Consider the following 27,770-nt stretch of genomic DNA (forward strand, 5'->3'; position numbering starts at 1 on the left):
CGATAAGTCTTTGCTAGTTTGAGTTGAAACGACTGTTGAATTTAACGTCTTCATTGGGAGAAGATTCAACATAAGCGACTAAGAAATCAAGGTGGTGGCAAATTGTTTATCATCCATACTATATTGCACACATTTACATGTCACTAACAAATACTATGATGTCATGTAACCAATTTAGGGTGTAACCCACCTACTGCCCATCGTTAGCTGGGATAGACTCCAGCATCCCTGCGACCCTCGTGAGGATAAGCAGCATGGAAAATGAATGAATGAATGAATAGTCTAATATTTGTGCACAGAGTTAGCAACATTCGCAGGCACTGTTAGCGCATGGCATGTAACCAGGGGTGTCCATCCGATTCCACAAAGGGCCGCAGTGCCTCCTGGTCTTTGTTCCAACAGATCCAGCACAGACAGTTCAGCCAATTAGGTTTGTGCTAATACAACCAGATCCTGACTGCAATCAACTGATTATACTTGTAAGACACCAGATTGGTGAAAAGGTATTCATATCGTGTGGTTGGAATGAAATCCAGCACCCACTGTGGCCCTTTGAGGACCGGTTTGACACGGCTGATGTAAACGCTGATAGACTCGAACACAGTTACAGTATAAAGAAGAAAAAAATTAATTAGGCACATGCTGTTTAAAGTTACTATACTGATTCTGGTATCGCGTTCATTTATTTTTATTTTTTTGTATTTTGAATGCAGGCAAAGCCTTTGATCAGGCAAAATTGAATGATGTGTAGGGGCATCTTTTTATCATCATTTTTTTATTTTTTTTTAACTATCCATCCTCCTGTTACAACCAAAAGCTGAACACAGTGGCATTTGGACACTGCCATCTCATTTTCTTAATGTTGTTTTCAAAGTAAAATCAGTGTATGAAACATGTATACATGACTGAGTGGTAGCAACGCTGCAGACCAGCAGACAGGGAGCAGGTGATAGCCACACCAAAGCATGGCAAGATAAACTAACCAACATGGCAGTCTAACATGAGTAGGACAAAATACACAACCTCCTGCTTTTTATTTGAGTAAAATCAGTGTATATGCGACAATAAAAGTGACAAATGGTATGTATACAACGTTGCCATCATAATAATCTCGGAAATTTTGGGTTATTCTTACATTACGAGTGATGCCAGACTATATGAAATGCTCGTACTTGATTGGCTAAAAAACTTCTGCCATTTAAAAATGGCTGCTCATGGCAATTTTTCTACTTCCTGAGAATGTTGGTCATTATTGATTATTATTGATTATAATGAAATTTAGAAATTTTTTTCAAATTCAATATTCTTTCTGACGGGATGCACTTGATCAAAAAGATTACAATTCCTTTAAGTAAAAGCAGAAAACAAAAACTGGATGAGTAAATGATATAGTTTCTGAGTTCGAACATCCGGCTGTACTTGTATAAACTACATGTTTTCATCTGTAGGAATTTGGAGGGGGAAGGGCCGGGGCCCTGGGGTGGCATCCATGCGGCATCTCCATTCGCCTGCGGGACTATCACATCTTAGATGGGACTCACGCATGACTAGTTGAAATTGTACACACTCAAGTAGGAAACCTTGGTGTCAGGATTAGCGAAGAGACAGCATAGAATAGGATGCCAACATACTCACATTCACAAGGGATTCACACAATATGGGTTCTAGACCAGATTATTGGATCTGGATTATTTAGGTTCGCTTCACCCCTTCCGAATCACTTATCTCTCAGATCTCCCCCCCCCCCCCCCCCCCCTTCCTTGGTTAACTGGCCCTCCACATGGTGTCAACCGGAAATACAACTAGCTAGCGATAGCTCCAACATATTCATAGTTAGTCAGAGTAGGCGATTAATGTATTTCTTGTTGTTGTTGTATGTGATTTTCTGTCTCTCGCTCCCTCTTTTCTTTTGTTTCCCCATAACTAATTCCTGTTCGCTGCTTTCTCTTAATAAACGAGGTACGTTGAATGATCACAATGGATGTATATCATACTCCTATGTGATACATTAAAACTGTTCGGATCAATCGGACACTCATACCTCCGTTCTCTGTGTCAAGCAGCTGAACAGGACAGGTTAAAAAAAAAAAAAAAAAAAGAATTGGCAGGGGGTACGTTTTAACTGGATTAAAAAAGAAATTAAACAAACCTAAAAAATGCATAGATATCACATATATAGCTAGATGTGGGAAAAATAGATATGATGGCAGTTTAGTAATCTGTGGGTACAGTTTACTAATTTGCCGGTACAGATTACTGAACTCTACTCACAGTTTACTAATCTTTAGGTACATTTTAGTAATCTGTAATGTTGTAATCTGTGGCGCTGCAACTAAGAAAAATCTTGATTGACAGATTTGAAAAGGTTTTGTTTAATTTAATCTCAATTTGTCTTGATTAACGTAGATATTGAAAAAATTTATTGATTATTTTTAAAGTATGTATTTAAATCAGGGCTGTCAAAATTAACGTGTTAATGCGCGGTAATTAATTTTTAAAATTAATCACGTTAAAATATTTGACGCAATTAACGCACATGTCCCTCTCAGACAGTATTCTGCCTTTTGGTAAGTTTTACAGCAAGGCGTTTTGTGCTGTCTAACAGCGAACTCTTGTGGTCGCTTTGCGACATGGTTTATTTTTTTCTTGCCAGTTCAATATGGCTGCACGACGTCTCTGTTGTGCTTATATGATGCTTGGAAAAGATTTGTCCGTAAGTATGGTTGTTGTAAAGAATGTACATATTATGTTAATAAGCGAAATGTTATATTTTTTGTATGAGACGCTTTTTGTTTATGTTTAGTCAACCTGTATAGCGTGCTAAGCTAACGTTGTTGCTAATGCAATGCTTGTTTACTTTTTTTTTTGTAGTTTTACTTAAACGGTCTAAAGAGGACAATGGTTTGAGGCCATTTTATTAATAAATCAGATGAAAAAGGAAGAAGTCTGATTATCAAGGCGTCGTTCACTAGCTGTCTAGCTTTGGAAAAAGTAGACGCTTCGGCGTGATGACAGCATAGACAGATTTAAATGACAGTAGAGTTAAATGCCCACTGCAGTCCTTATGTACCGTATGTTGAATGTATATATCCATCTTGTGTCTTATCTTTCCATTCCAACAATTTATTTTACAGAATATATATATAATTTACAGAAAAATATGGCATATTTTATAGATGGTTTGAATTGCGATTGTGATTAATTACGATTAATTAATTTTTAAGCTGTAATTAACTCGATTAAAAATTTTAATCGTTTGACAGCCCTAATTTAAATACATAGTTAATTTGATGCATCCCTGATATTTTTGAAAATCCCAGATAGTTGAAATTGGTTGAAAATTAAAACTGAGCAATTTATAGCTATTTCAAAGCACACACTCCATTGACAATAATGTTACGTTTCTCAAATGGCACTGACACAAGATGGCCGACAAGAGATAATTGCCTTCCCCGTTGGATCACTGAGCTTATTAGAAATCTAGCTCAGTCTGTATGTGATATCTATGGGGAAAAAAGAAAAATACAGTTGCCGGAAATACGTAGGGCGGAAGTCCTCATGATTGCGCGGTCTTTTAGGACAACACGTCTCCCCACAACACTGCAGAAATGGCGGGTACGTATCTGACAGCTCCGTTGTCGTGAAGTTTGTCTCCGCTTTCAAACAGTTTTGCTTTATCCTTCGCTGGCGTAGACAAACGTGAGATCTCCGAAACCTTATTACGTGCCGAACGGGACGACACACAAGGTTGGCGTTAGCAACGGGGGCCTGCCTGCTATGTTAGCAGCATGCTATCGGGCTGTCATAACATGCTGTACGTTTTGCAATGTACGTAAGACATGGCTTTTTAAACGATTTGTAATGTCGTTGTGGAGAGTCAGAATTTTGCCATCATTTTGTATGCAAGCCACTTCAAATGTATTTCGAGTCGAGAATCAGCGACTGTGTGTTGTTTACTAGAAACGTAGGCTCGCTCAACTTTGCATAGCCTTGATAACTTCTGATTTCCCTTTCAAACTGGTTAAACATCTATGTTTTGTCGTACTTCTTTGTGTTGTTACACATTAACCGAATTGATCGGCTGTTTGTGTTATTTTTCCCTTAGGAGCAAACAACATGGAAAAGAAACTGGCTGAATTTAAGTGTGACACCAACGAAGCTGTCTGCTTAAAGCTAAGTATGTTTACTTTTGCTCTGTTTTATCATGTAAATATTATAGTCTGAAAAATTCGGTACTTGATGTGAAATCTGAGCCAGTTCGTTGGTTAAACTGGAAACCATCACCTACTCAGGCATTAATATAGTGAATACTGAAGTTTGTTGGGACCACCTGCAACACATTCACATAACTGACTATTAGGCATGTGCCGGTATTAGATTCTGACGGTACGATAACCTTAAGCAAAATATCACGGTTCCGCGGTATTGCGCTTACAGCTCTAAAATGTGTTACCCTGAGATATCTGGGTTAAAAAAACACCTTTCAATTGAGCAGCATTTTTATTTTTCAAAAATATTAGCAAATTGGAACTTAAGTATAATGTTAATTTAAAATAAATACAAAAAAAAAAAAAAAAAACTGAAATATTCTAGATAAAGTTAAACCCACAGCCAAAGCTCAACATTATTACCATCAGAACAAAAACAATGTAATTATTTTCCATAAAAAGCACGTGTGTATGACTCGTATTATTAGAGGTGTGCAAAATTTCCGATTCTTAGATTATTCGCGATTCGGCCGTGGAAGATTCGAGAACGATTCACAAACATCCAAATTCCGATTATTGAAATATGCCAAGTAAAGCAGAAGTACGACACACTCAGCCCGCCGCGCGGTCTTCGGTACGCAATTAGGGACGGAGCGAGAGTAGCTAAACATCATGCTTCTCATTACCCGGCCCCTAGGGTAATGCCAATGCTCAACTCACGGCTCTAGCTCAACTCATACCACGAGATAAAAAAAAAAAAACAACAACATACCTGACTGCTGCCGAAAAGCTGCTACAAGCCACATTATGTTACGGTAGATATCATTTATATAGGACTAGATGCATTATAGCTTGGTATCGTTACCAGCACATCTACAAAAAACTAGATGCGGGCGTTAGTAACGGCCGCCATCTTAAAGCAGTACACTTCCCTGCAAGGCTGTTGTTGCGAACCTTCCAAGCGAACCTAATTAACTTTTTATCTAAAATACTCCTAAATCGGTAAAATATTGACTTGAATCTATCTTTAAAATAGTTTAAAAACTTTTACATGTTGAAAGTAGACAAAAGAGAAATTATGGAATAACAGGAGCAATTTTAACAACTTTAACGGTTGATTCACAACATTAAATTAATTGAAAGTAGTTTAAAGCTGCTGATATAGAATGGGGACTGGAGTTTTTTTATTTACTGTTATTTTTGTATATTTGTTTACTGCTATATGTTAACTTGATACTTAAATAGTAATTTGGTTTAGCCTGAGAGGATTTTTGAACAATTTTGGAACTAATGTACAAAACAAATTAAAAAAAAAAAAAAAAAAGGAGTGGGGTGCATCAATAATCGTTTGATAATCGAATCGGAGCCTCTGAATCGTAATCGTAATCGAATCGTTAGGTGCCCAAAGATTCCCAGCTCTACGTATTATGTATACATTATGCACTCTCTTTCTCAACAGAGACAGCTGCCAAAGAGAAAAAAACGTTTTACCCAGCTAGACACACAAAACATGCTGGAGTTAACTCTCGGTTAACCGGTGCCGGTGGGAAACGTTTATCACAGTGTTTACCAACCTTTAATTTTGTATAAATGCAAAGTCATATTGGAGGCATTGCCTCCTTGGAAGCCACACTCCGCCAACCTATTTTACATGTCTTTGGCCCTCCTCCTCTGAGCTGCGGCCATCTGTAACTTTTCTGTACCTGAAGTATTCCCATACCAGCAAATTCATTTTCTTTGATAGGCAAGGCAAGGCAAATTTATTTATACAGCACAATTCAACACAAGGCAATTCAAAGTGCTTTACATCACATGAAGATAATAAAAATCACATTAAAATCAATAGAACGTAAAAAAAAGACAATTGAAATAGGAAATAAAATTATACATACAAATTGCATTTAATCACGAATAGAATTAAATAAATAAATAAATAAAACATACTACGACTACTGCTAATAATTGAAATCAGCAATGGAGATATGAATAGAAAGCAAATAGAATGAAATGGATAGTTATGGATATGCAGTGCTAAACAAAAGCGTTTTTAGCCCTGATGTAAAGGAGCTAACAGTTTGAGCATACTTCAAACTTTCAGGTAACTTGTTCTAGAGGTGAGGAGCATAATAACTAAATGCTGCCTCACCCTGCTTGGTTCTTGTTCTTGGAACATACAGGAGACTTGTCCCAGACGACCTCAGGGGTCTAGATGTTTCATAGGAATCTTAACAAATCAAGCATGTATTTTGGTCCAAGGCCATTAAGTGTTTTGTAGACGAGCAGTAGTATTTTATAGTCTATCCCTTGTCTCACTGGAAGCCAGTGTAATGATTTCAAAACCGGTGTAATGTGGTCCAGTTTCCTTGTATTTCTGAGGACTCTGGCTGCAGCATTCTGTATTAGCTGCAGCTTACTGACTGATTTTTTTTTTTTTATTAAGACCTGTAAATATACCGTTGCAATAGTCCAATCTGCTGGGATAGGGGGAAAAAGTTCAGGAGTTTCACCTCCTCCAGCCATCATGTTGCACAGCTGACTCACTCACACTGAGCAACAACCGGTGGGGTACGGTTAAGCTAAGTGAGGGATTTCTCCCTGCATTTTTGGGACATAAAAAATAGCTTATACCTTAGGGACTGTATGACAGAAAGTTTTTGCGTTTTTGAAACTGTGACGTTTTCATACCACGGTATACCTTGAAACTGGTAATCTGCACGGTATACTACTCAACTAAATGCATCAACCCACTTTTCTATGTGCAGTTCGCTTTCCAGATGACATTGATGATGATGGGACAACATTCCACCCGGAATACAGCCACCAGATTTTTGGAGATGAGTAAGTTTTTTTTTCTTTCTTTCTTTCTTTCTTAGCACTATATCAATTATGTGAAAGTTTCATTTGCATAAACATGTTTAAATGTAGTCCGATCACGTCATTTTCAAAGTATCGGAATCGGCAAAAAAATATCGGCCATGCCTTTTTTTAGTTTTTTTTTTTTTTAATTAAATCGTTTTCTAATTGTATTTAACGTTACAGACATAGTATGTTACTCATCCAGAGTCTTTAGTTTAGGCTTAATGTAGGGTTATCAAATTTATCCCGATAACAGCGGCAATTAATTTTTTAAAAAATGTTTCATGTTAAAATATTTAACGCAATTAATGCATGCACTGCACGACCCACCCACGCATTGTCGCGCTCAATCTGTAATGGCGCTGTTTTACCTATATAGAGAGATAACAGGCGGCGTAAAATGAGTAGAGTGAATTTTGGCAGCCTTTGGAGCCTTTTTTTAATTGGCTAAAGCCTTACAATCCCTCTCCCTACGATTAGAAATATCATGGGAAGCAATGTGGGGAAGCAAGGTAGCAATTGATCTTTTTCTTAACACCTTATGTTATTTCCCAACGCAGAAAAGATATATCAATTGGTAGCACTACGCACAGTCATGGTTCCACTTCCCATCATGCATTTGGGCATGGCTACAATATCATTTACTGAAAGCTCAATATATACACTAGATGGCAATATTTATTCATAATATACAAAGTCAGAAGTCTTTCTATCCGTGGATCCCTCTCACAGAAAGAATGTTAATAATGTAAATGCCATCTTGAGGATTTATTGTCATAATAAACAAATACAGTACTTACAGTGGGGAGAACAAATATTTGATACACTGCCAATGGGGAAACCCATTGTAATTATCGCCTCGCGTGCATGCGCGCATGAGGCAGACGTGCTGTTAAAAGTTCGGATTCCTCGTTACCAACTGCGCAAAATGCATCTTCGTTCCAGGTCCGTCAAAAACTAGCGCCGGAGCCAATCGTTCCCATTATATCCTACTGTTCAACGTATACCGGCCGCGTCAGTGCTACGGAGTGACTGTGGACCATCTACGGCGCGCCAGTGTTGTTGACGTGTGGGCGATCCCGTCACGAGTGACATTTCACGCGGGGCGGCTATTTTTTGGCACAACGCTGGATATTTACAACGAAGTCCGCCAAAACATTTGTTACCGACTTGGCTGCTACGAACAACCTCGCTTTGACAATGAACAGCTAAATGAAATTAAGAGCGCTGGGCTTCAAACTCGTCCTGTTTATGAAAGTCGATTGTCATATGCTGGTGTTGTGTAGTAATGAGCAGACGTGACTTCAGCGGCGCTTGCTAACTTTTTTAATGCGCCCACACACTTAAGCCTGTCGCAATATGCAATAATTCCATTTATCGCACGATAAATAAAAATGAAGGCGATAATTTTCCGCTGCGATTTATCGCCTTGCGTGCACCTGCGTGCGCGCCTGGGGCTGACGTGCTGTTAAAAGTTCGGCTTCCTTGTTACCAACTATGCAAAATGCATTTTAGTTCTGTTTTTAGTTTAGTGCAGTTTAAGTTTAGTGCAGGTGGAGAAAAAAAAGAAAAGGTGACGCTTACCATTGAAATGAAGATGTGAATGATAGCAAAATATAAGCATGGTGTGTGCATCCATGAACTGGGTCGTAGAATGCCGATCTCAGCCGGCGGTCCCCCTCCGTTCGCCTGTCTTTATAAGGTAAGGTGACAGTTCTTATTGTGGTAACATCGCTTAAGAAATCGCCAGCTTCTTCAGGTTTTAAATCATTTATTCCATCAACTCGCCGAGTGCCCACTGCTGTTGACGCCAGGATCGAAACAGAAACGAAACAGAAAGTAAAATAGCGCCCTTCTGCTCACCGTCAGCCCCGCGGTGCGTTCAGGTACAGCAAAAAAAGTCCGCCACATTGGAAGCAGATTCGTTACATTATTACAGCTACTGTACTGTATTATTGTTATTGTTGCAATGATTATATTATTGTTATTCTGATTTTTATTCATATTTTATTTGTTTTGCTCTTTGTAATTGCTATTTGTAATAGTAACAGCAGTATTTATTAAGGATGTAGTGTGGGTTTTTGGGCTGCGGAAAGAATTATTGGAATTATAATGTATTCTTATGGGAAAATCCTGCTTGGCATACAGCCATTTCGACTTACAAACAAGCTCCTGGAACGAATTAACTTCGTATGTAGAGGTACCACTGTATTACACATGGAACGCCATAGCAGAAGCTATGAGGGGAAACATTTTCATTTGCCTAGATGCTTAAATTATTAAGTGGAATTTTATGTTTCTTAAAAAACACATTCTATTTCTTTTGTGTTTCTGTGCAGTATTAATATTGTTGTCTTTTACTTAAAAGAGGCATGGTCTATTGTTTTTAGTTGTGATTTCCTAAAAAGTATTTTTGAATTTAAGAGTAAACATGTATTGCGTTTAAATGGGTGTACATAATCTATTAATATATACTGTATTCTCACAGTGTTATTGTAATTTTTTTTTTTATTGGGGGGGTGCAATAATATCGCATATCGCAATAATTTATTAAGTAAATTATCGCACACTAAAATTTGTTATCGCGACAGGCCTACACACACTAGATATCATGAAATGGCAAACTAAAAGTGCTACGTCCCATGCCATTGGCTACGTGAGCCCAGAGTGATTATGGGACACGTAGTCCATATACTACATCGATGAATTCTAAACCGTCATGACTGAATGGAAGTTAAGAAGACCAAATCAATCAATACCAGTGACTATAGATAATGTTGCAAATATTGTTAATTCAGTACGTGACACAGATGGATTCGGACCACAAATAGGATGTCATGCTCATGTAGTAAACCTAGCTGCTAAGAGAGCTGTAGCAATCAACAGTGTGCCCTGCCTCACTTTACAAACAGTAAAGATTGTTCCCAGCACTTTTATACAAAATTTTTTCAGATCAATAAGAAGTAAGCACATAAATATTATGTACTAAAATGCATGTTTATATGATGGCAATTTAATTTTTGCTCGTTAGCAAAAAAAAAAAAAAAAAAAAAAAAGGAAACAAAAAAAATATGTTTTTTTTTTTTTTTACAGAGCATTAAATGTATTGAATCGGATCGAAAATAGTGTCCCCCGTATCAAAAATCGTACCTAACCGTGACTTAACTGTATCGTTGCATCCCTATGGAACACCACTGCAGAAGCTATGACGGGAAAAGTTTTCATTTGCCTAAATGCTTAAGTTATTAACTGCAATTTTATTATTATTATTTTTTTTAAACACATTTTATTTATTTTATTATATTATATTATTATATATTATTTGCGGTATCCATGTTGCTGTTTTTTACTTAAGAGGCATGGTCTATTGTTTTTAGTTGTGATTTCTTAAAAAGTATTTTTGAATTTAAGAGTAAATATTTATCACGTTTAAATGGGTGTACTTGATCTATTAATATATACTGTATCCTCACTGTGTTATTGTAAATTGGTTAAAAAAATGGGGGGGGCGCAATAATATCGCATATCGCAATAATTTATGAGAATAATTATCGCACACTAAAATTTGTTATCGCGACAGGCCTAACAACGTCATGTTGTAAATGTAATATTTGCTACATTTTATTGTACTGCGTGTTTTTTTGTTTGGGGTGGGGTGCAATGTTACAATATTGTTAATTCCATTCTTTTTCGTCACAGTGAGGTGGCTTTTGGATACAAAGGTCTTCAGATACAACTCTTTTACACAGCTGGAAGCTTGACCACCCTTTATAAAGTCAAGTATTCCTCCAAAGTCACTGAAACATTTGACTGTGTGGAGGTAAGATGTGTTGGATTTCGGATCATTTTTCATTTGTTTTATTTTGTTTCTTTTGATAAATATTGTCATGGATTTACTTTGTGTACACTAGCATCAACAAGATGTTTTTGTATTAATACCACAAAAAAAATTTGGACAAAACCCAGACCTATCGACAAATTCTTATGATATTAAAATGGATTAAGAAGATTTAATGGTTCTTTCGAAGAAGAAATAAGTTGCTGAAGGTCATGAGCAGGGCTCCAGACAAACATTTTTTACCAGGACAAAGGGGCCAATTTTAGGGGCGCAAGCAGAAGATTCAGGGGCACACACTGGAGATCGACATGCAGAATTTTCTCAAATTTTCACTGTTTTACTGATAAATACTTTCCAAATAAATGCATAAAACTACAAACTATCAGTTTTGACATCAACCAGGATACCGCTTAAAAATTAGGTTAACATGGGAATTTTGTTCTTTTTCTGTCGCTGGCCACTGAACCAATCAGCAGTGGATTTTTTGACCAACAAATGACCTGCGAGGGCACTGGTCAACCCTGAACTTGACATCCACACGCCACACTTTGTGAACATGGAGGACCAGATCATTTTAGCAGTGTGCGACCAGCACATACTTTATGATAGCGCTCTGCATGATTTCCGGGACATAAATAAAAAAGCATCAGTTTGGGAAGTACAGTGCCTTGCAAAAGTATTCGGCCCCCTTGAATCTTGCAACCTTTCGCCACATTTCAGGCTTCAAACATAAAGATATGAAATTTAATTTTTTTGTCAAGAATCAACAAAAAGTGGGACACAATCGTGAAGTGGAACAACATTTATTGGATAATTTAAGCTTTTTTAACAAATAAAAAAACGAAAAGTGGGGCGTGCAATATTATTCGGCCCCTTTACTTTCAGTGCAGCAAACTCACTCCAGAAGTTCAGTGAGGATCTCTGAATGATCCAATGTTGTCCTAAATGACCGATGATGATAAATAGAATCCACCTGTGTGTAATCAAGTCTCCGTATAAATGCACCTGCTCTGTGATAGTCTCAGGGTTCTGTTTAAAGTGCAGAGAGCATTATGAAAACCAAGGAACACACCAGGCAGGTCCGAGATACTGTTGTGGAGAAGTTTAAAGCCGGATTTGGATACAAAAAGATTTCCCAAGCTTTAAACATCTCAAGGAGCACTGTGCAAGCCATCATATTGAAATGGAAGGAGCATCAGACCACTGCAAATCTACCAAGACCCGGCCGTCCTTCCAAACTTTCTTCTCAAACAAGGAGAAAACTGATCAGAGATGCAGCCAAGAGGCCCATGATCACTCTGGATGAACTGCAGAGATCTACAGCTGAGGTGGGAGAGTCTGTCCATAGGACAACAATCAGTCGTACACTGCACAAATCTGGCCTTTATGGAAGAGTGGCAAGAAGAAAGCCATTTCTCAAAGATATCCATAAAAAGTCTCGTTTAAAGTTTGCCACAAGCCACCTGGGAGACACACCAAACATGTGGAAGAAGGTGCTCTGGTCAGATGAAACCAAAATTGAACTTTTTGGCCACAATGCAAAACGATATGTTTGGCGTAAAAGCAACACAGCTCATCACCCTGAACACACCATCCCCACTGTCAAACATGGTGGTGGCAGCATCATGATTTGGGCCTGCTTTTCTTCAGCAGGGACAGGGAAGATGGTTAAAATTGACGGGAAGATGGATGCAGCCAAATACAGGAACATTCTGGAAGAAAACCTGTTGGTACCTGCACAAGACCTGAGACTGGGACGGAGATTTATCTTCCAACAGGACAATGATCCAAAACATAAAGCCAAATCTACAATGGAATGGTTCAAAAATAAACGTATCCAGGTGTTAGAATGGCCAAGTCAAAATCCAGACCTGAATCCAATCGAGAATCCGTGGAAAGAGCTGAAGACTGCTGTTCACAAACACTCTCCATCCCACCTCACTGAGCTCGAGCTGTTTTGCAAGGAAGAATGGGCAAGAATGTCAGTCTCTCGATGTGCAAAACTGATAGAAACATACCCCAAGCGACTTGCAAGCTGTAATTGGAGCAAAAGGTGGCGCTACAAAGTATTAACGCAAGGGGGCCGAATAATAATGCACGCCCCACTTTTCTGTTTTTTATTTGTCAAAAAAGTTTAAATTATCCAATAAATGTTGTTCCACTTCACGATTGTGTCCCACTTGTTGTTGATTCTTGACAAAAAATTAAAATTTTATATCTTTATGTTTGAAGCCTGAAATGTGGCGAAAGGTTGCAAGGTTCAAGGGGGCCGAATACTTTTGCAAGGCACTGTAAATTCATAGCTAATCAGAGACTAGCAATGACACACAGGCCGAGATCGCGCCCCGTGCGTTGGTTTTCAGCTCAAAGGCGATGACTTTCGCATTTCACCATCGCTCATCGCCTCCTGTGTGTCGAGCCCGAGTCAGACTATATCCCACCGTTGACCTCCTTTGAAACAGTGCCGGCGGGTTTGTTGGAAAGAAAGTAGTCACGTATTGTCCTTTTCGCCATTGTTCGCAAGTGCTGTCAAGTTTTCGCGCTACCCCATTCATTACCCGTGCCACAGAGACCACTTTTTCTTTTTCTTCTGTTGTATTTTCCTTTGGCAAACCAGCTCGTTACATTACTGCCAACTAGAGGATTTAACCCTAAAGGAGTTTGTCAGCAAAAAATGGCTATGTGACTGGTAGCGCATGTGCGAGTAGATGGGGAAAAACCCAAAAACTCACACTGGCTCTAATTTTAGTCGCAAAATGCGACCATTTGGTCGCAGTCTGGACCTCTGGTGAGTCAACTCTTGACTTGCAATTTAAATGTTGCTGCAAATGTATGCAGTGGACCCAACTAGTGTCCACATCCTGCATTTCTGTGGCCATGATGAATGTGAAGGCAGTAACTGGTAGAGAATGAAAATAACGCTGGTGAACTTGAAAATTACACTGGCAATTGTAAAATCAATGGGAATTACATTAGTTGTTCAGGTTTGGACATTAATCAATCAATAAAGGCCCATTAGTTGTTGATGAGGTTTAATTACACAGTCAGTTTTCTCCTAATTTTGGAAATCCAAGATGCAAGAACAGCCCAACGTCAAGTCGCAATTTTTCTGATATGAAATGCATTAACAAAAAGGTTGATATACCAATGGAAAGCTGAGATTCCTCTTTCATTTTACTCATTTTGCTCTTCAAACTGAGAATGAATGTTTCTTTTTAAGCAAAAACTTATGTTGATTTTAAAAGTCTCAACAAACCCCCACCAAAATTCTTGGCCTCAAATGCCACTGCACAAAAAGTGTGCAGTTCAGAAGCCTGCATCTGTTATGGTGTGGGGTGAAATGAGTGTGTGTGTGTGTGTGTGTGGGGGGGGGGGGGGGCTTGCAGATCTGAGCAGGCATTGTCAATGCAGAAAGGTATATTCAGACACTTAGGCAAGGTTCACACCGCAGGTCTAGATGCACAATTCCAAATTTTTTTATTCTTTTCTGCTATTTTGGCATACCCTTTCAGACTTCCTATTTCCATCGAGCCCGTTCAAATATTACGCATGCGCACCTTTATTTCCGGGAACAAATGTGCTGCGCACGCGGCCTAGTAATACGTTATTATCGAGGACAAGCGCTCATAGATATATTATATACACATACAAGATGTACTGCTAGCAGTCCAATCAATGGGTTTCTATGACGACAATCTAATCTATCCCGTAGTATTATATCTAGAGTAGACAGGGATATTGGTGTGTTAAGCAGGGGCACAGGGTTAATTCGGCCAGAATGCGGTCGTTATTAAATTATTATTTCTGTGCGGCCCGGTAGCAACTGCGCACCGGAACCGGTCCGCGGCCCGGCAGATGGGGACCCCTGGACTAGAGTGTAGTTTTGAGCATGGACTACGGTTTTGAAGTTCGCGGTTTCACTCGCTCGTTGACAGACACCCCCCCCCCTTTTTTTTTTTTTCTCCTCGGATCTACGTGATTCAGAAGAATGACCCATTTTGATTTCAAAACGGCGAACTTTCGCCGAAAGGTGGCAAGTTTGCATGCCTGTAGATACACGTTAGCTAATTAGATTAGCGCTCGGCGCTAACTATTAACACTTCAAAAACAACAACAATAAAGGCTATACAGTACAAGAGGGTTCGTGTACTCGCCTCTTATAGACACACACGGGTCTTAGCAACACACTCAGGACATTTTTCAATGGATATAACTTGAAACTACAGCTGGACATCTGAAAGACAATGAGCAACGAACTCTCTCTCTTCCCCTCTCGCTCTAAAAAATAACTGTGCGATCGCTGCCTGTCTCGTACACAAATTTATTTTCCAGTCTTTTGAAAAGGAGTAAATCTCTCCCGGTTACAGGCAGCATCCATTATAACGTGTGTTTGTCCGTTAAAGGTTTTCGGGCGGCAGACGTGTCTTGAATTTCGTTCCGCTACGAGCGGCTGTCATGAAGTTATGTGGGAAAATCATCGTTTTTTTTTTTTAACCTTTATGAATCGTATTCGAATCGTCACGTGTTGAATCACGATCGCAAACCCCCCAAAAATCGCAACAGTAGTTTTTTCCAATATCGTTCAGGCTTACATGCTAGCACTATGGTACCTAGAGTGATCATATTTTGATTTCCAAAAAGAGGACACCAATAATAGGCATAAATAATCCCAGTTTAGTTTTATATTCAAAGTTTATATGGATTGATGTACATACATGGCGCACACACATACATTTAGTTTGTCCCGCTCTCGGCCATTTAAGCAGTAGTGAAATATTGCTCATTTGGCGCACAGAAAGAAAACAGAGAATTCTCAGGCTTACCCCCCCCCCCCCCCCCATTTTATTTATTTTTTTCCCGTAACTTTGGTCAAGCCCACCTCCTGCCTAAAAGATAGGCATTAACATTAATGCACAGCTCCACCACTGAAGTCGTCCCTGCCTCTCCCGCTTTGTGCTGACGTAATGCTGCATAAATTCCGATTTGTGAGATTTGAGAGTTCAGACTGCAGCCACATTTTGGAAAAATGTGGTCCAGATCGGATTTTAACCACATACGAAAGCGACCTAGATTGGATTTGAAATGGTCCCCTTCTATGCGACTTGTCCGGTTCAGACCGTCAAGTTAATGCCTCACTCGAGTCGGAAAAACACAAAAAAATCAGATTGGTGCATTTAAACCTGCAGTCTGAACCTAGCCTTAGAAGCCTGTATTAGACAAGAATGGGGCAGCGTTCTTATTTAACCTGAAAAACTTTAGCAGGCTGTTTCAAGAAAAAGGGGGTATGACCCACAGGACGAAAGTCATGGAATTTAAAATAAATTTTTCCTTAAAGTGATTCATTGTTAAACTTTTGACCTGCCATCTGTTCTATTCTGAATAAAAATTGAAATTTGGCACTTTCACTTAAGCCCATTCAGTTTTATTCACAATTTTTTTTACAGCGTTCCAACTTCTTTTGGAATCTAATTTATACCTACATTTTTTAATGTTATGTTGTATGCATTGGTAACTGTTTCATCTAATAAGAATGGTGATTAAGACAGTGACAGTCAATGTTTTATCGCAATTGGGGAACCATTTTCTGGTTTTGGAGCCCATTTTGAAGCCGCAGATGATGTTCATGATGAAGCATGATGATTGCCTGATTGCCCATGTGCGCTCAGTGTTGACCCTGATGGCGCTCTGAACGTTAAGGGTTTGAGTGCAGCTGGTGTCAGGGTGGAGAGCGAGAAGAGTAGCTCAGTCTGCATCTGAAGAGTGTTTGTCTCACAGTCCGAGTGTATGTCGACGGTCAGACTGTGGTGCAGCTGGTGAGAAACAGGAGGTAGACTTGAAGCCACTGCAATTTAGGCTCTTATTAAAAAAATGATATTTTCTGGGAAAATGACTAATTTAGAGCTTAGACTATTTTATTTTCACACACAAAAAAAGGCTTTGCTAAAAATTTAGTTTAAAGTTTGTTTTCTGCGTCTTCAAAAGCTTAATAATACCAACACTGCAAATTAGATTATTTATACCCTCCTTTGTGTTTATTGTTTGGGAAACAAATACATTGACAATGTCCTGAAGGTACATTGTTAAGTTATATTCAGGATTAAGTCGGGTACCTTTTTCTGAAAGGCTGTGTAATTTAGTGTCTAGTATGTTGAAGAGTGGCTAGAACAAAGGGGCTTGTTTGTCCAAGGCCTTTTAAGCATGCTCTTGGCTTCTTCGAAATTCAGCCAAACAATTGCAATACTGGAGAGGCATTCAGCTGCAGGTGCATTACCTCCAGTTTGATATTAGCTGATGTCTGAAAGGGGGAAAATCAGCAGTATTTTGTATTAGCCTTTTGTAGTGCATTTTGCCCCGACCTTCTTCATTTCCCTGTCTTCAATGCTGAGCTGCAAGGGTCTCTGTGGCGACATAATGCCCATCACACATGGAAATGGTGTGAAAGGGCTGCTTAGCAAAGTGTTCATGTCAATCCTTGTGGAAATGGATACAATGCAAACATTACAGCTGAACTAACCACGCGTTGCGCAGAGTAAAATGTCTGAGGGTAGCGCCCCTTTGTCTCCGAGGCCCTTTGAAAATGCGGGGCCCAATTCATTTGATTGGGTTCACTTGGCAGGATTAGAGGAGAGGCCTCTATTATGAATGGCCAAAGGTTTATTAAGTTGAGATCAATTCATCAGGTTTAATTTCCCAGTGAGTGGTAGAAATGCGTTATTGTGGTAACTTCATCACATATTCATGGTTTAACTTGAGGAGTAAATGTACAAATTTAAGTGGGCTTTTCACTGGGAGGGGGATGCCGAGGCCCCTGCTCAGCTGACAGTTTTAATTGCCTAATGGTTTTCTTTTCACTGTCGCACACACATACACACAGAATTGGGGGTTTATTTGTACAACCTATTTGATACATTTCTCTGTCTTGCCAGGTCTGCGAAGAGACAAATGTTAATTCTAAAAGACCTTGAATACAGCGATGCTTTAAGATTAGATTAATTGATTTTACTTTGAAATCATGAATTTAGAGACTACATTTATGGGTTTTTCTGCCCCAGATATCCAATGTGTACATACTAGAATGAATACAAAAAATTCCTACTTTTGCCATTGATGCACACAAAGTGACTAATTCTATATTGCACTAATATTGTAGAGAACTATTTTTCTCATGTTAAATAAATGCATTTTTTCCCATTTTCTGGTAATAGTAATGCAAGATGTGTTTTACCAGCATGGTTGAGGAACAAGTTATCCTATATCTCAAGTAGAGCTGAAACGAATACTCAAGCAACTCGAGTAACTCGAGTTTTAAAAACTGATCCGAGTAATTTTATTCACCTCGAGGAATCGTGTTTTTTTTTTTTTTTTTGCCAGCTCTAAGCATCACGTTTTGCCCGGACTACTTTTAATGCGGGACAACGCGCTGACGTCACGTGCGTAGAGGAAGAAACAAAAAAAAACAACAACAAAAAAACTAGGGTTGTCAAAATTATCGCGTTAACAGGCGTTAATTAATTTTTTTAATTAATCACGTTAAAATATTTGACACAATTAATGCAGATGCCCCGCTCAGACAGATTTAAATGACAGTACAGTGAAACGCTCACTTGTTGTGTTTTATGGAGTTTTGCCGCCTTCTGCTGGCGCTTGGGTGCGACTGATTTTATAGGCTTCAGCACCCATGAGCATTGTGTAAGTAATTATTGACATCAACAATGGCGGGCTACTAGTTTATTTTTTGATTGAAAATTTTACAAATTTTATTAAAACGAAAACATTAAGGGGGTTTTAATATAAAATTTCTATAACTTGTACTAACATTTTTCTTTTAAGAACTACAAGTCTTTCTGTCCATGGATCGCTTTAACAGAATGTTAATGTTAATGCCATCTTGTTGATTTATTATTATAATAAACAAATACAGTCCTTATGTACCGTATGTTGAATGTATATATCCATCTTGTGTCTTATCTTTCCATTCCAACAATAATTTACAGAAAAATATGGCATATTTTATAGATGGTTTGAATTGCGATTGATGACGATTAATTACGATTAATTAATTTTTAAGCTGTAATTAACTCGGTTAAAAATTTTAATCGTTTGACAGCCCTAAAAAAAACCTTACTGCAGCCGACAGCCGCTACAAACTACGCCGACGTTGCTAAAAACTACGCCTTCATGATGCTAGTGTGGTAGCAGGTAGTGTCCGATGCGTCTCATAGATATCGCATGCATTTAGAACTAGATGCGAAATTACAGACTCGGCCGCGTCTCGGCAGCGTTAGTAAACAGCCGCCATCTTTAAGGAGTAGACCTCTCAGCGCTAATAAATATAACGTTACTGTCACTCACACACATAACGTTAGCCCTTCGGAGGGCTGGGTTTCTATTGATTATGACCACTGTCGATGCGTGGCTAACGTGACTTACATACAGGCTTTATTTAATCTGTAAAAACAGCGCTGTAGAGTGATGAGGGTGTAAAATTAAAACATAATACAGCTAACTGTTAGTTTTAGCTCAGTAGTCATTGCTGAATAAAACACCAAGTAGTACTGGTCCCTAATGTGCTCCAGTACAGCATGTATCATACATTTATTTTGAACACTGCAAAAACTCAAAATCTTATCAGTACTTACAGTTTAGACTAACTTAAAACTTAACTAGAACTTAAAAATAGCTTGACACAAATTGAAATTCAATTGAAACGTGGGAAAAACACGTAGCTTTCAGTTGATGTGTGTTATCAAGCGTAATTACATTTTTAGGTAAGAAATATGTTTTTTTCTTTTTATAAGACGTTTTTTTGAGTGAAAGCTGTGAATTTTTTTTTCTAGTCACATCTGAGATGCAATTGTTGGCGGTTTTCAACAATGTACATCGAAAATAAAGACATTGTTCAATATTGGAATAAATGTCTTTTTTTCTCATGTATATTTATAATTGCTCTTTACCTAAAAAAATGTTTTATCCGATTACTCGATTAATCGATAGAATTTTCAGTCGATTACTCGATTACTAAAATATTCGATAGCTGCAGCCCTAATCTCAAGGCAGTCCACTGTATTTAGAAGCATATTTTTTCATATCCCTTCATCAATGTAATGATCCGAATTCCCATTACAGCCTGATGATATTGATGGAAAGATCCGAGAAATTGTTCCCGCTGGTTTCATCTGCAACACTGATGACTTCATCACTCTACTGGAGAAGGAGGCTAATTTCAGGCCCTTCGGCAGTTTGTTACACGTCTACACATTCCACAATGAGGAAGCCGGAGAGCTGACTTATCAGATTCACAAGGTGCGACTACTCACCTTTTGCCCTGTTGAAAGTTGAATAATACTTTCAGTATTTCCTTTTTACCAATACACACCGCAGGCCGACTTGAGCTGCCCGGGATTCCGAGAGTACCACGGGCGCTTGCAGACCTTCCTCATGTGGTTCATAGAGACTGCCAGCTTCATTGACCCGGACGACGATCGTTGGGACTTCTTTCTTGTGTGCGTGATCTCTTTAATTAACATCCTCCCCACTATGTGCGCCCCCCTCCTACCCTAAACTATCCTAAAGCCTATATTGTGTCATTGAAAAACAAAGCCTCCTTTTGAAGCGCTTGTGGCCAATTACCCGGCCGGTTTGATTATGTTCCCCCTGCAGGAGAATGGTTGATGAGGCAAGAGCTTCTTTTGTGCCAAAAGCCCTTTTGAATTTTTTTTTTCAGGGGCACGGGCAGAATTGAACGCTGTTGTCTTTTGAAACATTGGACAATGCCTTAACAGTAAAAAGAGCCTCTGCCAGTGTTTCCTTTACCTTGGTACCTATTAATGCCAACAATGGCCAAAATGGACTGAAGTGATTTTTGAGGAGCTCAGTCCCTCTTTTAGGCCTTTCTCTTCCTCTAAGTTGTAGTACTCCAATTAAGTGCATAATGTATTCAGTTTGCAGCAGGTGTAGCGATCAGGCAAAGCTGCTCTAACTTGCTGGCGTTTTGGGAGTGGGGGCAGCATAGAAGCTAAAACGGTCACTGCATGAAAGTGTACTTGTAATTGACCTGCTCATCTTTGTGTTTCATCTGCAGATTTGAAAAGTATAATAAGGATGGGGAAACCCTCTATGCAACCATTGGCTACATGACAGTTTATAATTACTACGCGTACCCAGACAAAACCCGGCCACGTGTAAGGTAATTGCTGGGGCAGCGTGAGCTGTCCCATTCTTTTGTATGAGGAAAATTGCACATTTCTTTATCCTCTTCCCAAACAATAACTCAAATTACTGGCTTAGATCACCAATCATTGGTTTCATAATGAAACAACCGTGATTTGTGTCTGAAAACAGCTTTATAAATAAGCATTTGATGTGACTGAATTAATAGCACTGATGGATCAAGGTGACTCAGTTTCTCTTCCTGCTGTGCTATTTCCAAGATATCAAACAATGATGACATGTATTACTGAACTATTTTACAAATCAAGAAGTCCTTTTTTTCCTACATTTGTCTATTTTGGTGTTCCTACAGCCAAATGCTGATCCTGCCTCCGTTCCAAGGAGAAGGTCACGGAGCACAACTGTTGGAAGCAGTGCACAGATTTTATTCTAGCGTGCCAAAAGTTCAAGATATCACAGGTGAGTTATTTCAAATATGATCTGGCTACAACAATAAGTTCCCGTCTACGTCAGAGGGGCTATCATTCCATATCACACATCTTTTATAGTTTGAGCAGTAATTTTCTGACCACGTTGTTCAAAAACAAAAGAATGTTTTAATAATCATGATTTTTTTTTTATTTTAAAGCTCAGTATTTATGCAACTCATGTTTGAAATATTACTTGTAAGACAAACCAGACAATAATGGATGGACCAATCTGCATTTTTTTCCACTTCCTATCCTGATATCTCAATCAGGATATTTAGTGATACCGATATAACTCCGATATCAGTTTTGGTTTTGTTTTTTTGTGTATTATTTTTAACTTATTTTTATTATTCAGGTCTCGTCCTTTTACTGACATTTTCACAAGGTATCGATTTGATCTGTAAATTAAACCTGTACACCCGATACTGATACTACACTGGATCTTAGATCACCACGGACAATACATTAAGTAGTAGAATAATATATTAAAATAATAACAATTAAAAAAACAACAACTATACAATTATACACACACCACAAGCAACAAATGATGCATTCATGGTGCTTTCAGTCCGGTTTGTCTTTGACAATGATGTTTTGTGAAGAGCCAAAATCCCAACTTCAATTACTCACACAGCATTACTGCTAGGATCCTTTAGAATATTCAGTTATGTTTGACCATAACTGCTACGAAGAAAGTATGGTTCAGTCACAAATGCTTATATTGATTTGTAACTGCTGTGACTGGATCCTATGGGGAAAGTTAATTTGGAGAGCTGGCATGAAGACGGGCCTGCTGAGGTTTTATTGAAATTTACCCGATCTAAGCTGTAGACGTCAATGTGTAGAGACGAGGGATGAATACTAAAGAGGCATCTTAGATTGGAATTCAAAACGTGGTCCAACGCCACCAAATTGGGGTAAAGAAAAAGCTTCCATTTCCCTGCTCACAGGCTAACTAACAAAGTAGAGAGCTTTCTATTGTGCTTTGCTGGCTCTAATCTACTGTCTTTTTAGCTGAAGATCCTTCTGAGAGCTACATAAAGCTAAGGGACTACGTGCTAGTCAAGCTTTGTCAAGGCCTGCCGTCCTTCGCTGAGGACAAACTACACCTGGGCCTGTCGAACGAAATGGTCGAAGAGGCACAAGTGAAACTGAAAATCAACAAGGTCCTTTGTCAATAATTACTTGGTCATTTCCTCACAGTGATGAATGTAGAAAAATGTCACCTTAGAAATCAATAAATTATTGAATTGACAATTAAGATATGCTTATGACATCCTGTCGTCATTTTGTGTTGGGATTTTTTGTCTGTTGAAACGAGTTGCTATCCTTGTAGTTTTAAGAAGTTTTAGATTATGAAATGTGCCGCTAGGTTTGGATTTCTGTAAGAATATTTCTTGATTTGATCACGGAGTAACCTGTCCAACATAGATTATTACAGGACTATAATTATTGTAAAGTAATATGCCCCAACCTGGTTTGATTAAAAGCGTCTCATCAGTTTAAACCAATTATTTCCTTATAGAAACATGCAAGGAGGGTGTATGAGATCCTTCGTCTGAGAGTGACAGACATGAGTGACGAGGAGAAATCAAGGGCGTACCGCTTGGCAGTGAAGAAGAGGCTTTTTGGACCATACAGGGTATGTTTTTTTTTCTTTAGCCGAACTAAGACGACTCTTCTATCTCTGTAAAACTGAGTGTATTTCTTTCCCACTCTCTTCCATCTTCTTTTAAAGCTTTGAAAATGACTACTTTGTTGCTGCTTTAACATCGTGTAAGAGGCTCTGTCACTCAGGCGTATTTGGTCTGACTATTAATGTACAACAGCTGTATAGCTTTGGCAGAAATAATCTCAGTGGAAATGAGTTTTAAGCACTTTGTCAAGAAACAGCTACTATTTAGACTTGTCTGAATTTATGCCTTTTATACTGTCATTTTACTTAGCAAGCTTTCTTCACAACTGAGTAATAGTCAATGAAATTGCGGAGTAGAGTTCCGTGACCTAGCATAACCTCCTACATCCTGTTTTCCGTGTGACGTTTTCTATAGGAGTCGTTTTGCATACAAACCATAAGGCATTCTGCTGTCAGCAGAGAAACCATGCCTCCAAAACGGCAGTGTAGGACATGGATAAAGTCCCACAGGGTGAATTAGCAAGGAGAGATCTGGTGGCCAGATGCTGCCAGTTTTTCCTTCCCTGAGGAGATTTAGCATTTAGTTGAATGTTGGATGCTGCTGCTTTTTAAATGGAAGAGAATTAGACCTCTCTAGCATGAGGGAGATTTATTTCCACATTCCTTGAGATAGGCTGTGTGCATGTGGAATTTCATTGAGGAAAGGTTGTCACTGAAATGTGAAGTGTCATTCATGTATAGCTCATGAATAACGATATATGAGTCGCATTTTTCACAAGACTTAAAAAAAAAAAAAAAAAAAGTTTTTTTTTTTGTCTTGTTCACTGCTTAGATAAAGAGAATGGTAAATTAAGTGTCTTTACAGAGTGGAACGGTTTCAATGATACCGTGATATATTGGCTTAAAGTTATCACGGTATTGAAATTACAGCTCTAAAATGTGTTACTTTGAAATATCTGGGTTAAAAAACAAACATTTTGCCATTTTACAGGTTTTTTATTTTTCAAAACATACTTGCAAATTGGGACGTAACGATAATGTTAAGGTAAAATAAATTAAAAAACAAAAAATAAATAAACAAATATTCTAAATAAAAGCAAAATAAATGCAGTCCTTTCGGTGAGCTTAAACCCACAGCACAGCTCAACAATATTGCCATCAGAACAAAAATAATTCAAATATTTTCCATAAAACACTTATGCGTATGACTCAAATCATGTTTACATTATACACACTCTTTCTCAAAAGACAGTTGCCAGAGAGGGAAAAAAAACACCACGTCTTACACCGCTAGACACACTAAACACGCTGGAGTTCTCTCGTAGCTAGTGGGAAACGTTCATGACAGTGTTTACTAGGCCTGCACAATATATCGTTTGAACATCGCCATCACGATATGTGCATGCCCAATAGTCCAATCGCAGGACGAAAATGGTTTTATTTTATGTCTTTTTTTTTTTTTAACAAGTAAACTTGTTTTGCTTCATAAAAGCAGCAAGTGTGCAGAGTCATGGCTTCCTGGATCTCTTTTATATAAATCAATCTTCATAATTCACAGATGCATCACCTTAGCCTGGACTAAACTTTATTATTTGAATACAATATGGTCATGGTGAGTTAACCAAAGTCTTCCCAAACAAAGCTATTCAGCTATTCAAGTCATTTGGTGAAAATTCTTCTAGTTTTATCATAGTAAAATACAGTACATCTCAATACGGTGGTACCTCGACATACGAACGCTTCGACACACAATCTTTTCGACATCCGACGTAAAATTTGACTCACCATTTGTTTCTACATCCGACGACATGCTCGAAATACGACGACATGACAGCACCGCAGACAACGCACAGCGGATTTTCTTGTGTGAGAAATCAACTCCGGTTTCAAAAAGATTGGTACAGGTGGTGAAACAAGCAAAAAGGTGATACTTCTAAATGAAGATGCAAGTTATAGTGAAATATGAGCGTGGGGTGCGCATCCTTGAGCTGGCTCAACGATGCATCTCCACGGACCTCCTCCGACCACCGTTCGCCAGACTTTATAAGTTAAGGTGACATTTATTATTGTGATAAAATCGCCAAAGAAATCGCCAGCTTTGTCAGGTTTTTATCACTTTTTATTTCACAACTTATCCAACACAAAAGTTGACGATGTTCTCAAGAAAACATTGAAAGTGAAACTCTCAACCTCCACCACTTCATCTCTCTGACACGTCAGCCGCACTTTGCGTTCAGATACAGCAAAAAACGTCTGCCACATTAGAACCCAATTCGTTACATTATTACAGGAATTATTATTATTCCATTTTTTATTTATAATTTATTTGTTTTGCTATGTGTAATTGCCATTTGTAATTCTACTAGCAGTATTTATTAAGGATTTAATGTAGGTTTTTGGGCCCAGGAACAAATTAATGGAATTATAATGTATTCCTATGGGAAAATCCTGCTCGACATACAACCATTTCGACTTACAAACAAGGTCTTGGAACGAATTAACTTCGTATGTAGAAGTACCACTGTATATCGCAAATTCCCATTAAGTCGCAATGTACGTTTTTTTTCCAATATCGTTCAGCCCTAGTGTTTACTAACCTTTAATTTTGTATAAATGCAAAATTGTATTGGAGGTATTGCCTCCTCGGCAGCCACCCTCTGCAAACATGTTTTACATGTCAGTTGGCACCCCTACTCTATGCCGTGCCCGTTTATAACTTTTCTGTAGCAGATGTATTCCCATACCAGCGGTTTCGTTTTCTTCGACTGGGGGGAAAAGGTTCAGAAGTTTCACCTCCTCCAGCCGTCGTGCAGCACAGCTGACTCACTGACACTGAACAACAACCGGTGGCTGAGGGTTGAGCCTTGCAGTTGCAAGTGAGGGATTTCGTCATGCATTTTTGGGACATAATAAATACCTTAGGGACGGTATGAAGGGAAAATTTTTTGCGGTTTTGAAACCGGGACGGTTTCATACCACGGTATACCTTGAAACCGGTAATCAGCACATGTCTAGGGGAGACTGAAGGAGAAGTGGGAAGATGGGTCAGATAGGAGTCTTATAGGTTAGGGTGAGTGTGCAAGCAATGGTAGTAATGGCCGATGGGCATTAGGACTAATCACCTGTGAGTATTAAGTCAATATCCTATTTGTAGCCATGTGATCACAAATCCTGTCATCAGCCATTTTATATATTGGTATGTGTTTACTGGAACCTAGTCATGTGTGTACACACTCTAAAATCTGTGTTAGTCATGTGGGGAATGAAACTACTGGGTGAGAGCCATCAGACAAGTCTGGCGCGGCCCCACCATCCAGGCGGGAGCAGCGCGGTGCGCTCCTCCACTCCGCTCATGCACTATTCAATGAATCAGGGGCCTTGAATGGGCCTGCAGAGGCCCACCTTGTCTCCAAATGGAGAGTGTGGGGCGCAAGTTCAAATGCAAAACGTGACTAGAAGATTTATGTGCACCTTAAGAATTTTAGGAAACAAGAAGGGGGGTTAGTTAAATGCTTCCCTTCTGAGTCCTCAAATCCTAGATGGCTAAAGTTGAAGGGAAAAAAAGTGGCTTCTTTACAAGCTGGTAAACATTTTTTTTTAAATCTTCTAATTTGAGACACTGCCACTTACATGTTAATGCAGTAGAGGTCAGAGACCATTTCATAATTGAATAAACTAGAATTTTTAGTACCTCACGGACTGACTGACATGCTTCTGTCAAACAGAAAAATCAGAGGGAGCTAACCAAGATGACGAAGTGCCTGCGGCTGGAAGAGGTTGTGTCCCAATTGGGTCAGATGGACACTCAGATGCAGCACGAGGAGCTGGAAAAAAGCTACCAGGTGGTTTTGGAAGACTACCGAAGAATTATTGAGAGGCTGGCAGCGCAAGCCTGATTGCGAGAGACCACTGACCAGGAGCCCACCCTCTCCATTGTGTGGTTTGTGTGTTCAAAGCCCTCGTGAACTCTCACTGCAACCAAGAAGAGACACTCATTAAGATGTACAATCCAATCATGGTTCCAATTGCAGAGTGATTTTACAGTAGTCGAGTTGCAGGTTGCAGTGGAAAACCTCCATTTTGTCTCCCAGCTTGTGTTGGTACACTGGAGGATTAGTGCGGTTTGGTGGTGGCATGTCCCACACTTGCAAGATCAGTCTGCCATGTTTGTAGATTTTTTTTCTTGAACATTTCCCATTGTTTCATTGTTTTGAAGCACTTCAAATAAAAAAAATTGTATTTCTAGTTGCCTCACAATTTCTTCGCTATTAGGGTGGGACCTTGACTTACAAGTGACCTCACTTTTTTCATCATACAAGCTCTCATTTGCCCAATTTTGTTTTTCGCTTTGACTTGCAAGCACAAGTTTTAAGTAACATGAGATGGAGGAAGTGAACACAATAAGTAGAAGTGTCAACGTTTTCAAATATTCTTTAAAACTTGGTATATATTGCTACTCCTGGTTTATGTTTACTGTCAAAACTAAACAAGACAAACAAACCAATTATGTGTTAGGAATTTAACATTTAATAGGGACATATTTTTGTAATTTATAAAAGAGATTTACTTGCTCTGCTGAAGAATTCATG

General features: G+C 38.8%; 1 protein-coding gene across 3 annotated transcripts; it reads left to right on the forward strand.

The window, feature by feature from the left end:
- The first annotated feature begins 3,521 nt into the window (after positions 1-3,521).
- hat1 (histone acetyltransferase 1) lies at positions 3,522-27,413 on the forward strand. Of its 3 annotated transcripts, none has more exons than XM_057853207.1 (11): positions 3,522-3,615; positions 4,106-4,177; positions 6,971-7,046; positions 10,764-10,884; positions 20,029-20,205; positions 20,284-20,405; positions 20,984-21,088; positions 21,425-21,531; positions 22,560-22,711; positions 23,071-23,187; positions 26,907-27,412. In XM_057853207.1, the coding sequence occupies exons 1-11, from the start codon at positions 3,609-3,611 to the stop codon at positions 27,075-27,077; spliced, it is 1,227 nt and encodes a 408-aa protein (XP_057709190.1). In that variant the 5' UTR covers positions 3,522-3,608; the 3' UTR covers positions 27,078-27,412. The 3 variants fall into 3 exon arrangements, with proteins under 3 accessions (XP_057709190.1, XP_057709192.1, XP_057709191.1); XM_057853209.1 differs by lacking the exon at positions 3,522-3,615 and adding an exon at positions 3,626-3,747 and having other exon boundaries at positions 26,907-27,413; XM_057853208.1 differs by lacking the exon at positions 3,522-3,615 and adding an exon at positions 3,690-3,828 and having other exon boundaries at positions 26,907-27,413.
- Positions 27,414-27,770: the final 357 nt, after the last annotated feature.

This window comes from Corythoichthys intestinalis, chromosome 12, assembly GCF_030265065.1.
Source record: "Corythoichthys intestinalis isolate RoL2023-P3 chromosome 12, ASM3026506v1, whole genome shotgun sequence".
Classification (NCBI taxonomy): domain Eukaryota; kingdom Metazoa; phylum Chordata; class Actinopteri; order Syngnathiformes; family Syngnathidae; genus Corythoichthys; species Corythoichthys intestinalis.

Bases quoted from the DNA above. Each gene is read 5' to 3' on its own strand.
- hat1 (XM_057853207.1), top strand. The intron at 20,406-20,983 runs GTGCGTGATCTC...TTTCATCTGCAG, and splicing joins CGTTGGGACTTCTTTCTTGT to ATTTGAAAAGTATAATAAGG. The intron at 22,712-23,070 runs GTCCTTTGTCAA...ATTTCCTTATAG, and splicing joins TGAAACTGAAAATCAACAAG to AAACATGCAAGGAGGGTGTA.